The following is a 12,776-nucleotide window of genomic DNA, read 5'->3' as shown; positions in this document are numbered from 1 at the left end:
GAGAGATACAATTATACAGTACAACATTTAACAACTCCTGTAAAAAGCACCTCCTTGAGAAAAACGTGGAATTAAACATTAAATCGACCATTCAACTTTATGAAAAACTAAAACTTGTACCTCCAACAAACAGTTTTGCGCGACAGACAGGAAACGTAGCTGTACGGCGCCTGTTGCTATGGACAACGAGGCCAAGAGGAAGTGGAACCAACAACTCCACCCACGCACGGGTCGCACGCGCTCAGTCCAGACGGAGTACAGCTCCACCCTCAGCATGAGCAGCCCGCACATCACCAGCACCACCTGAGGAATTAAAACTAAATAAGTGTGGATTTAGTGCGATGTAAAGTGTATTCTGAAACTTTAGACCAGGACCATTGAAGGATATTTTGTTGAGAGCCAGATTTTTTGGAAGGTTGTGGACTTTGGGTCAGAGGAATGCACCACCAGGACACAGTTTGGGGTCGCACAAAATAGTTTCAGTAATAATAATATAACAACAACTGCTACGTTATTAAAATAAAACTGACGATAACTAGGTATAAAGTAGAATTAAACCAAATAATAATAAAAAAATATATACATAAAAAAAAAAAAAAAAAAAATAATAATAATAATAATAATAATAAATCAAATAAAAAATCTAATAAAAAATAAATTGGTACTAACACCAAATAAAACCAGGTATAAACCAGGACTTGCTAAACCAGTAAACAAGAGAAAATATTTGAATACTTGGAAGGTGTGCCAAATTTGATTTGAAACGTAATTACATATTATTACACGTTATAGTTTAGTGTGTTACATTGTGCAGTGTCAATAACATTAATTGGAAAATCAGGGAGACAGAATATAGTTTCATACCAAAAGTCTATTGTAAAAGTGTATAATTTTGAGTGTGTATGTCCTGTATGCCGCTTACCGCGAGGGTCATCTGGAGGTCCGGCGTTGAAGATGAGGAGGGCGGCAGGAGCAGAGCGTTGATGGACAGAGCCTGGGTCAGTCTGTGGAACTGGGTCAAATGCAGCTGTACGTCCGCACACAGCCACAGGCCCGACTCTGCGTGGTACTGGGTCCATCGCACTGACAGAGAACTGAGAAAGACAACAAAAAAGACTTAAAGATCAAGTTCTTTTAGACCACATGTGTCAAACTCAAGGTCTGTGGGCAAAATTCGGCCCATTATGTCATTTGATGTGGCCCGTGACAGTAAATTAAAAGGTATGACTGTCTTCAAATGTCAGTTTATCATTAGATACACAGTTAAACAGACATTTTCTATGCATGTCTATGCAAATCCATATGCAATATTTGTAACTAGAATAAGTAATAAATATTGATATTAACAAGATTAAAAAGTAGTTGCATTTATTTTACATTAAATTTGGTTACATTTAGTGACATTTATGTTACAGTTAGCTACATCTGGCCCTTTTAGAGCAACCATTTTGTTGATGTGGCCCTTTGTGAAAATGAGTTTGACGCCCCTGTTTTGGAGAGATTAGTCTGGGAATTCAATTGTCTTGGATTTGGCCTAGAGACGGTCGGTGTAATCTCTGTTTTAGATTGAAAAAGTGTTAGAAAAAAATAAATAAATATACATTCTATCGCAGTGAATAGTGGTTACAACAGCTTAATAATAATTAAAGTGAAGCAGCTTAGAAGTCATTATTATTAACAAATCCATGTAAAATATTTGTATCTAAAGTATGTGTGTATTCAGATTAGCAACTCTCATTTTTCTGAATTTAAAAGCATAATTTATTTACTTTTTTGCATATCTTATATGGTAAACACTATTATTATAATTAGCAAAAGCGTGCTTGATTTTTCATAATTTGTGACAAACTTTTATCCTTTGCTCAGTACTGGACCCGGACTCCTCTCAAAGCGACACAGGCTTAAGGTCGCTACATATACTTTAAACACATGATAAAAATACTATAATTAGCATTTAAGTTACACAATTTCCTCTTCTCAACTACAATTTTAGGCACTAATACTATAATATAAGCTTGTCAATGTGTGCACTACTAGTTTTGTTTTATTATATACACGTGGTTACTTACTATAAATGAGGTCAGAGCTCAACTGGCCTATACTGACAGTTTTTAAAGAATCCAGAACAGTTAAAGGCTGATATTTTAAGCCAACCGATACATTAATCTGCTGTATCTAGTTATTAGCTGCCAAAACTGGCTTGATTTTTCATAATTTGCAGCAAACTACTACTACGGTCACTAAAAAAGGTCTGTCAAACCCCACATATTTGTCCTGTTACATTAAACTGTTACTTTGTGCTTAATTTAAATCGCTTCACTACAGTGTTCCAGCAGTGTGCATTTCACTTTCTGCAGTTTCCTCATACATTCATTAAAGTTCACTGAAATACCAAGACTATAATTCAAAAATACTGAATAATGCATGATTCAGACAGTTAAAATGCCCACTCTGTGTGTCTCCACTGGTCCATGTGGAGCTCAGAGACGCGCTGGAGGCTCCTCTCACTGCTGTTTCCCAGGAGAAACCCTTCGACTCGTCCCGGGCTGTGAGTGTACTGTAACCACGGTAACCCGGCCAGACGCAGAAAGGAACGCTCGTGGAGGTGAGGGACCAAGACAGCCCGGACCCACTGTTCTGCATCTGCCCAGCTGCACAAAAACACAGCAGATTATTCCTTCAATAGATTTCCTCATTACCCTTAAAGTGCATGAGACAGTTTTTCTTATTATTACTCGGTTCGGTCGGATAGTACCAGTCATAAATGTTTATCACAGTTTTATATCAGTTAAGTGACAGTTTGTGGGGAAAAAAGTTTAGAAAAGTAAAAAAAAAATACAGGAAGTAGCGCTGAGATGTCAGACTAAACCTCTCACTCAAAAACTCAAAATGTAAAATGCAGAGACAGTTTAGGCACAAATAAGGCATTTTTCTGACAGTTTAAACCTTCATTTAACTAAATAAAGGTGTTGTAATTTATTTTCTAATCATACCTAATGATTTAGACAAGTTTTATCCCAACTCTAACCCTGGCAAAAATGATCTATTGTAATTAAATACTGAAATACAACAAGTATCCACAATTTGCCCCATTTCAATAAAACATTGAAGATCTACAGAAGGTTGTGTGATCTCAAACCTATCACCGATTAAATGAACGCCTCTGCCTCTGTGAGTACGTGTGTGTTTCGTACTGCCTGAGCGCTGTGAGGTTGGGCACACCCCTGGGCGCTCTGTGGAGGTGCTGTTTGGTGGCAGAGTGCAGCAGTCTGCCCTTCTGCTGCTCCACGTGGTCCTGGTAGTTCACCATCAGTAACAGCATCAGGAACAGCAGCTGCCACACACAGTGCTGGAAAAAGAGACACTTTATATAAATCTGTAGTCAGCTGTTTGTGTTTTGTTTACACAGGATGCACTTCACTTTATATTTTGTGCCTGGAGTGAGCAAAGGGATGAATCATCTCGCTCAAGCGCACGACATGCACTTGAATTTGGTCTGAACCAGAGACTATCCAGCTGGAGGGCAACTGCTCAGCTCAGTTAAACATTTGCTTTGCACCTTAATGTCTGATGTACTTTTTAGAAATGTCTGACTCTAAAATATTACATAATGCACAAAGGTTTAAGACATTTACTCTATATCACAGGTGTCAAACTCAAGGCCCGCGTGCCAAATATGGCCCTCCACATCATTTTATGTGGCCCTCGACAGGATAAATTATAAAGTATGATGGTTTAAAATGTCATTTCATCAGGAGATACGCAGTTACACAGCCATATTTTTACATCTTTACAAACACATATGCAATATTTGAACCAGTTAGTTAACAAGTTTAAAAAGTAGCTACATTTATTTTACTTCTGGCCCTTTGACGGCAGCTGTTTTGCTGTTATGGCCCTCGGTGAAAATATGTTTGACGCCCCTGCTCTATATCAAAATTGAGACGTTACCTCTTAATAGTCGTATTATTCAGGAAACAAGTTTTATTTTAACTTGAGCAATTATTCAGTATACATTTTACTTCTAAAAAAGTAGTAGTAATAAAAAAATCTATAAAATTTAGTATATTCTTGAGTTTTTGCTTCTTGACCCATCTGACATATACGACCTCCTATTTTGTGAGTTTAAGCTTTTCCCCTTATGAGAGAGAGAGGAATATTCAACTAACAATCCTCACTCTTATGTCATTTAAATGTTCTGTTGAATTATCTAATGTTTCAGAATCAGTCCTCAGACTTCTTTGCAGTCCTGCCCTGTGGTTTGAAGCTTACCCTCATGAGCGAGGTGAGTGCTCTGACTTTGTACGCCTCCTGTTTGGCCTGGAGCAGCCCGTATCCACCCGGAGGTCTGATGGTGTCGCTGTGCTCTGTGAAGGGCCTCACCACACTGCTCTGATGGGACAGGACCTCCTCCACCTCTGGGTCCACAGGCCTCCAGAGAACAGAGCACAGCACGGCCTGAGCGCACACCTGACACCACATGGGATCAACTTTAGAAAAATGTCTTCTACAGAACAAAATCTAGAAAATACACTGCTCATGTTGAAAAGAGGGAAATTTCTCTAAGTCAGGGGTCCCCAACCTTTTTTGCACCACGGACCGGAATAATGTAGGTTTTATTTTCACGGACCGGCCTTCTACACGTGGCAGATAAATATGGCAAAAATAAGTGAAGTGCATAAAAAATACAGCTCACCATATCTCTGAATCAGTGTGAGCCCCGCACTTGTTTCTTCTTTCCTTCTTGCTCACGTTTGTTTCTTTCAAAAAACTCAAAATCTTGTTGTTTAATCCCTTGTGCTTAGTCTCAATGTGGCGAAGCAGTTTTGAAAGTTTCATTGCCTCATTTGCTTTTCCGGCATATTACGCAGAGTGTGAGAGTCACCTGCAGCGACAAACCCATATTTTAAGTAGGACTCCTGGTATTGTCTGTTAAATTTATCTTTCTTTTTCTTGGAGGTTGTAGTCTCCTCTTCTGGTTCCTCAGTTGGCCTTTTCCCTTTGTTAAAAGCTCTCAAAAGACTTTTGTTTTGGCTCATTTTCACTCACTCAGGGCTCTACTTTTGTGTGTCATGTCTGATGTGTTACACGTGATATGTCATTGCGGAGACAAGAGCAGATAATAAACCTGTCACTACATCAAATAGATTTCTGTGGCGATTTCCTCTCAGGATTTTCATGATACATCTACGGACAAGCATATTAGCGCGTCATGAGGGACGGGCGAAAGTTACGTCAGAGAAGATGCGGTCGCTGATAAACTATTTGCTGTTTTTGTACGGCCGGTAGCAAATGCGTAACAGCCCGGTGGTTGGGGACCACTGCTCTAAGCCATTCAACAATCCATATGAGACATTTGTTATAAAGAACATATATTATGCATTATTTGTTTGTTATTGGCCTTTAAACATGCTCTTGAGCACTTTTGCAGTTGCATTTCATGTTTTAAAACTTAAAATAATGGCTTTCTTTAGACAATAGACAACTTTCAGTGCCCTTAGATACTGGGAAATGGGGTTAGGGCTCCATCTAGTGGCAGAAAGGAAAAATACTATTCAATAAACAAGTCACAACTAGGGTTAACTTTTCCCAACATGCTAACAGAAGCATGCTGTTATAATAAAATAGCTATAATACCATAAATATATTGCAATTATTTAAACTAGCAAGAATGTCTGAAATCAATGTTCATTTCAGCTGGTTTTGGTAAACAGGATGCCAAATAGTAGTAGACCTAAATAAGTGTTTTCTTCTAATAAGAAGAAACAAATATTGTGAAAAGGCTAAACAGCTGAGTCCCATGTGTGAGACAAAGTAAATGTCTCTGTTGATGCTCCACATGCCTCTCATGGGAACAACAGCTCATAAGAGACAGTCACACAGACAACAGAAGACAAAATTAATTTTCTAAACACGGTAGATCAAAATGTTGCGTCTCACTTTTGCAGGCTCCAGCAGCAGAGCAGAGGTGAGGAAGGCCGAGAGGATAGAACTCAGCCACATGAGGAGCACGGGCCTGGAGAAGAAGCTGCCGTACAGTCCAACCAGCACCATGCATGTGATAATCAACACGGCCACCAGGGGGTACACTACACGCAGAGTCCAGGAGGGCAGGAGCCAGCCCGGGGGACCACGAGGTACGCCTGAAGAAGACACAATTCAACTCAACAGAAAAGAACCATAACCTGTACTATTCCAGCGTAGTTAACGTCTGAAGTTACACTAAACTGTTATGCATCTCAGGTAAAAGAAGTGATATATTTTGTTCTGAATGATACGAGAATCTTTGAGTAGAGATTTCCCCTGTGTTTTAGAGACACGTGCTACATTTTTTAAGTTTAAAGATACAGTATGTAACTTGGTGGAGCTGGAAAGTCACCTGCATCCATAGAAAAAGAACGTTAAAACTGTACTGCAGAACATTCTCCTGGAGATAGAGAATGTTTAGAGAAGTTTTATACCATCCTGTAGAAGATTATAACCAACGAAAAAACAACAACAAGTGGGGGAGGCCTTTTCCAGACCAAATAAGAGTCTTTTTTTAATTTAGTCTATTGTTTTGGCTAAAAAGTTAGATACTATAGCTTTAACGTTTATTTTACGAGGCAAAACAATAAAAAAACATGTCAAGTTAGGATGGGCTCTTGTCACGTGACGCTTTCTGGTCTGATTTCGGGTGTTCAAACAGTTCGTAGGAGGGACTGGCTGGTCAGACAAGCAACCACTGGCTTAAAACAGCAAATCCCTGTGCACCGTCTGGTTTGAACTGACTATAAATGTCACAATCCGCACTTTTCCGTTCCTGGTTTTGCCTCCTGCCTTGTTTTTCCCTCCCCGACCGGAGCCGGAGCTGGGCTGATTCCTGGCGCAAGTACTTCCACCTGCTGCCGTGTATAAGATGGACCGGCTCTGACATGCGGACGTGCCAGATTGTCCGCGTGTCAACGTGACTACCTAGCTATCTAAAGTAATTTTGTTTTGTCTCCTTGCTTCTTTGCTGACTGGATTTTTGTGTGCTGCACTCCAGGTTACGTCTCCTGGCTCCTCCCGGCTCCTGTGCTCCTGTGCTCACAGCTTCGTCCCCGTCCGACCTCCAAGTCCTGGTATAGTCCTGTCTGGTTCTGCACTCTGCTCCCTACGTCTCTGGTCTCCGCTCCGCACCCTGCTCGCTGTCTCGGTTCTGCTTGTCCTGACTCCGCCTCTACTCACCCCGCTCCCGGATCCCGGCTCACGCTCGGCAGCTTCTCTGGACTCTGGCCCGCTCCTAGCCCCCTGTTCCCCGTCAGATCTACCCATTGTTTTATTTCAATTTTCACAAACTGTAAATAAACACCGTAAAACTTCCCAGAGTACTGCACTTTTTGGTCCAATTGCCCTGCCTTTACGACAATAAACGTTTATCCGGACCTTTTGAGACGTTTAAAACACCTGATCTGTTTTCCGTATGATCACAGTGCATCGGGCACATTGGAGCAGAGCGTGGTACCTATGCGCGTGGTGGAGGGGCAGCGGGTGCAGTCGGGCGGGGGGCTGGGCAGAACGGTGCTGGCCACAGAGTCTATGGAAGGTACGGAGGCGCTTCTGTACAGAGCTCCATCCCAGAGAAGAGCGCTGGAGCCTGGGTCGTCCTCCTCCTCCCACAGGTACCTCACCTCGCTGTCCTCGGACCAACTGCTCGAGCAAGTACTACGGCTGGAGCGGAGAAAAAAGAAAAAAGATTCATTATTTATTGGAAAATGACAGTGCACACAATAATCAACACTGAAAAACTTTAAAAAAAGACATGTACTTTAATCTAGATAACTAATTATTACTACACCATAGGGAACAGGGATCGAACTGGAAACATCTGGGTTAGAGGACAAGCACAAATTATTAAAATTAGTGGTAGTTGTAATAGTTGTAATGTTCTCTATCAGACAGATTTACTTGTTTGATTAAAAGTCAGTCATGTGGTTCTTACAAAGGCGATAAGGGGGAGGTTGTGGTGGGAGAATCTCTTCCGCTGTCTGAGTTCTTCTTCTTTGGATGAGGCAAATGTTCCGCTGCAGCGATGGACATCATCAGGTTCTCATCTATAAAACAAAACATCGTTCACAGGTGAGTTTTTAAAAGAATTATATGTAGCCTGTACTCTTTTTGGAGCTTTCTACCATGTTTTAGCATTGTTCCCTCATCAAAAACACACCTGAAGAGGGTTTAAATGTCATCAATGCATGTTTGAGTAATCTAGCGATCTTTCCTGAGCCCTATTCGAACCCCCGATAAGGTTAGCGATACGTTTCTGCTCAATCGAACCCACAAGTCTACGTCACCCATGCTCCCACACGGCAGTTCTCCATAAATGTACAAAAACATGACGCAAAACAATACTTTAAAACTTCATAAACCTGATGATGTGATGTGCAGTAGTTTGATTAGCTGCACGCTGATTATGTTGTGATATTGCTCTGAAGGGGGGGTGAGTTAGCGTGGGGAGCAAAGAGAGGGCAGACTCAGAATGTCAAAAACAAAATGAAACTCATAAAGCATGTTAATACGTTGCTTTCGGCAAATTCTTCATTTTTTTTTCCAAACAATTAAAGGTAAGATTGTGATCTAAACAGTTTATGCCTCACAGAAGTAAAATACCCCTCTTTAAGAATAAATTAGCATTACAATTGTTATAAGTAAAAGCTATATTTGATTTGAACGTTTATCTCGTATCTAGGGACACACAGGTCAAGTTTATTATTTATTTGTTGGTTCTGGGAGTAAATTTCCTTTCCGAAACAAAGTGGTGGGCAGTCACTGTAGCATCAATTATCATTAACCATTTACACTTTTACTTACCATGTTTTTATGCTTTTTTTTTTTTTTTTATCATATTAACACTCAACAATAATTGCATAAAACAACAATAAGTCTGTGTAATCCCTCAGTCGTCCAGGTCTGATCCATAGCAAAAGACGAAGTTTAAATCTGTCAATAACAATGACAAAGTGCTAAAAATCTAATTACAATGATTTTAAAGGTCCTGAATTATGCAAAATAACCAGACATACCAGAAGTTGAGTAATCCTTGATTATTGTCTATATGTCTATATCTCCAACGCTCAAAATGCTCTGTTCCACCTTGCGATGTCATGAAGTGGTAGTTTTCATGTTACCTTTTGCCTTTCGTTCAGTAGACATTGGCAGTTCCAGAGCTGAAAACATCCAAATGATTCTAGTGAAGGTGTGTGGAGTTTAAAAACACAATGGAGCACTTCCTGTATTACTACATGATGACATCACAAGGTGGAACAGAGCGTTTTCCAGTTTGAGACAAGAACTCAGCGTAAATCTGCAGGGTTTTTGTGTTAAACGTGTGTGAACGAAACAAAACACAACTCCAGGTCTGTTTGTGATGAGGAAACAACATTAGAACAGATTATTTCGCTGGCTGACCATAAACAGTTTCCACACTTTGCACCTCGGCTCCTCCTGGACTCACCAGACAGCGTGAGCAGCGTGGTCAGACCTGCTTGAACGGGACCGTCGGGGCTGTTGTTCAGTGTCGTCCCGATGGCGGGGGGACAGTGGGGGGCTCTGGAGCTGCACTGGCGTCGCTGCATCAGGGCCTTCTTCCTCCTGAGCAGACGAGCGGGGCCCAGGGCCGGGGGCTGCTCCTCTTCACACAGGGGAGGCGCAGAGAGCAGGCTGGTACAGGATGGCCACAGCTCCTCCTCCTCTTCTTCTTCACTGGGGGAGCGCGGGACCAAACCAGAGGATGCCCATAAGTCCAGGAGGCTTGAGTCCATCTCGAAGAACTATAGAGCGAGAGAAAGACAAAAACTCTTGACTTTACTGCTTATTTCAGGCCAAAATGCGGCAAACTTCACACCGTCTTAGTTCATGTGCATCAAAATCTGATTATTATGTCATTTCTGGACCTTAAAGATGACTTTAATGACATGAAAACTGCAAAATCGGATGTGAGGAATCAAAGGGACGGAAGGGGTCAGAAAGAAACCAGTTAATTTTGCAGTTTACATGTAATTTTAATAATCTTATAACTCCAATAATCAGATTTTGAGTGTGCGTGTAGTCTAGAGGTCAGCAATATATCCTTTAGACTACAAAAAAATATAAAAAATGTGGTTTAAAAAATAACAGCTATAAAGAATTGGTATTTGAAAACATAAAAAGACAAAAAGAAAGCGCATTAGCCATTTCTGTCCAATGCTTGAATCACATTTTTAAACATTTTAGTCGTCAATATCAGCAACCCCACAACCTGGTTAATGTTAAATTGTTTCATAGGCCTGTCATATAACTAATTTTGAAGCGTGATTTATTGATTATATCTGTGTAATCCCTCAGTTGTCCTGGTTTGATCCACGTTGCATCTTCTGCTTTTATTATAATAATATATTGATTATGAAAATATTACCATAAACAATGATATTTAAATGGATGTATAACACTTTTACAATATCAAAACAGGATAATCACAGTAAACCCTTTTGTAAGTCAATCAAATCAAACATACTATAATATAAATTGTGAAATGAAACACTAAACTAGTTCTAGTATCTATAATGTGTCATGTAAGTTATAATTTATAATACATGAAATTAAGAAAAAAATACCCTCTAGCGCAAAGATAACGTAAAAATTGAGCCTGAAAATATATATTTAATCTGATGAATGAATAAATGAATATTGTTTATTTGAGCAGGCATAGTATAAAAAAATATAAATACATTTTGCCAGTTCAGACAAGAACAGAAACAGTGTACATCCAAATCCAAATGTTGCACAAAACGATAAATCAATATAGTCATGACAGGCTTATTGATCCATGTGTCGCTCTGAACTGACTCTTGATGATTTTACACGGAAGGAAAAACATTCACCTCCGTCATTAATTTGAAACAAGGGAGAAAATGTTTAGTTTACATTTACAAATAAGTCTTAAAAGTAACATTTATCCCAGACAAACTCACAGACGAGGGGCTGTCTCTGATTGGTGCAGAGGAGCCGGGCAGTGAAATGAAGGACGGTCCACTGAGCCGTGATTGGTCCAAACAGACATCCATCTCTACGGAGTGACACAGGGGCGAGGGCGGCACAGAGAGCTCCATGGAAACCTGACAGAGGACAAAATCGGCACGTTATGTTGCAAATGAACGCTATTTTTCTCTACTTTCAGATAATTCAATTTGAAATCCTATGTATGTGTGTGTATTTAACAGTAGGAATGAGCAACGTAGCCCTAATGACATGAAAAAACTGCGATGTATCAAGTCACGCCGTCGACTTTTGCCCATCAGATAGTCGTTTTACCGGACTGTACGTCTTCCCAAACAGGAAACAGAGCAGGCACTGCAGAGGAAACACCAGCAACGCCAAAATCACCCCCACGGCAATCGTCTCCGTCGTTAGCAGCACACGAGCAGATACAGGACCACTGCAGGACAAATGTGAGTGATGTTTTAGGTTTCAACGCTGAAAATCCAAACACTGGGTTCACATTTTAGAGCTGGGTGAGGTTAGATTTTTAGATGATCGTCTGGGAAGCGAATAGTCTCTAAGTCTCCAATCTTTTCTCTCGTAAAGACAGGAGTAAACATAGAGGGTTTTTTTTTTTTCAAGGATCAGTAGCAGGGAGGCGATAATGACAGAAAAATGTAAGTGGTGTGATGGAAATTTAAGTATATTATATTTAAGATCCCTGTCAGTCCTGCCCTTTGTTGTACTTTCTCCCCTCTCTTCTGTGTCTGAGCCTGAAGCTGGGGCGTAGATTTTGGCTCCTCCCGTCCACACCTGGAGCTAATCCGCAATCAGCTGCACCTGGGGAGGATAAGAGGAGCCAGGACCTGACACTCAGCACCAGATCGTCTACGGCAAACACCCCACTCTCGACTCACCGATCGATCTACCGTCACATTGCACTTTGAAAATCTGAATTGTGAAGGAAGAGATTGCAGACCAGGCAGACGAGAGAGCTGAAAGAAGTTTATCTGATCAGATGAATGAAGTTGCAGACAGCAGGCACGTGTGTTGTGTTTCAGGGGACTTTTCCCAGTACTTAAAGCCCCATAAACAATCTATAGAAGGCAGGTTTTATAACGACTTAACTCATTTTACATACTGTCTGTACAAGGTCACAAATGGATGTATAGTTAGCTGTTCACAGAGAGGTAGAATACGTCATTGACAGATGCTTGCAGTCACTAAAAAGATGCATTACAACACCTCATGTCAACTTGAAAAGGAATTCTTACATAGAAACAAGTTCACCTCAGTGCTTAAGACACAAAGTATTCAACTCAAGCTTTAAATGTAAAGTAAAAATTGTGCTTTCAGTAAATAAACACTATTAAACCTTTCCCTGAGTTCTGTCTCTTTGGTCCCTCCTGTCAGACGTTACGACATCATGTATACTAAAAAATCGTACGTCTTTAAATGCATTCGACCTGTGTCAGTTTGTGTGAAGGCTCTGTCTCCATCCCACGGGAAACTCGATGTTGTTCTACCTGTCTAAAAGTAAAAGTTCATTATCTCATGTGTGTGAAACGAAAGGTTACTCTGCTTTGAAATGTAGCGTTGTCATTCTGGTGTAAATACCCAGAGTTCAGATACTCGGGAGGAGAGTAAGGACCAGGGGGATAGATTTGGGACGCTGGAAAACTACCAGAATGTGGCCAAGGGAGGTCTGTCAGTATCTGCTGTAACAAAGAATAAACCTTTTTTTGTATTTCATAACTCACCGGGCTTCACAAATGGATTACTTTTCATCTAGAATTGCA

General features: G+C 40.6%; 1 protein-coding gene across 1 annotated transcript in view; it reads right to left on the bottom strand.

Moving 5' to 3' along the window:
• The window catches only part of pkd1b (polycystic kidney disease 1b), a 51,727-nt gene that overhangs the window by 3,788 nt on the left and 35,163 nt on the right, over window positions 1-12,776 (bottom strand). The window contains exons 27-37 of the mRNA XM_055229853.1: window positions 11,311-11,434; window positions 10,971-11,114; window positions 9,476-9,791; window positions 7,964-8,075; window positions 7,487-7,692; window positions 5,941-6,143; window positions 4,273-4,470; window positions 3,195-3,349; window positions 2,451-2,651; window positions 923-1,094; window positions 121-303 (exon numbers count right to left, since the gene is read on the bottom strand). Coding sequence (XP_055085828.1) covers window positions 121-303; window positions 923-1,094; window positions 2,451-2,651; window positions 3,195-3,349; window positions 4,273-4,470; window positions 5,941-6,143; window positions 7,487-7,692; window positions 7,964-8,075; window positions 9,476-9,791; window positions 10,971-11,114; window positions 11,311-11,434 — 2,014 coding nt within the window. The remainder of the gene's footprint in view (window positions 1-120; window positions 304-922; window positions 1,095-2,450; window positions 2,652-3,194; window positions 3,350-4,272; window positions 4,471-5,940; window positions 6,144-7,486; window positions 7,693-7,963; window positions 8,076-9,475; window positions 9,792-10,970; window positions 11,115-11,310; window positions 11,435-12,776) is intronic.

Source organism: Periophthalmus magnuspinnatus, chromosome 19 (assembly GCF_009829125.3).
Source record: "Periophthalmus magnuspinnatus isolate fPerMag1 chromosome 19, fPerMag1.2.pri, whole genome shotgun sequence".
Lineage (NCBI taxonomy): Eukaryota > Metazoa > Chordata > Actinopteri > Gobiiformes > Gobiidae > Periophthalmus > Periophthalmus magnuspinnatus.
Note: the sequence above shows the minus strand (reverse complement) of the source record. Positions and strands in the feature narration are given on the sequence as shown.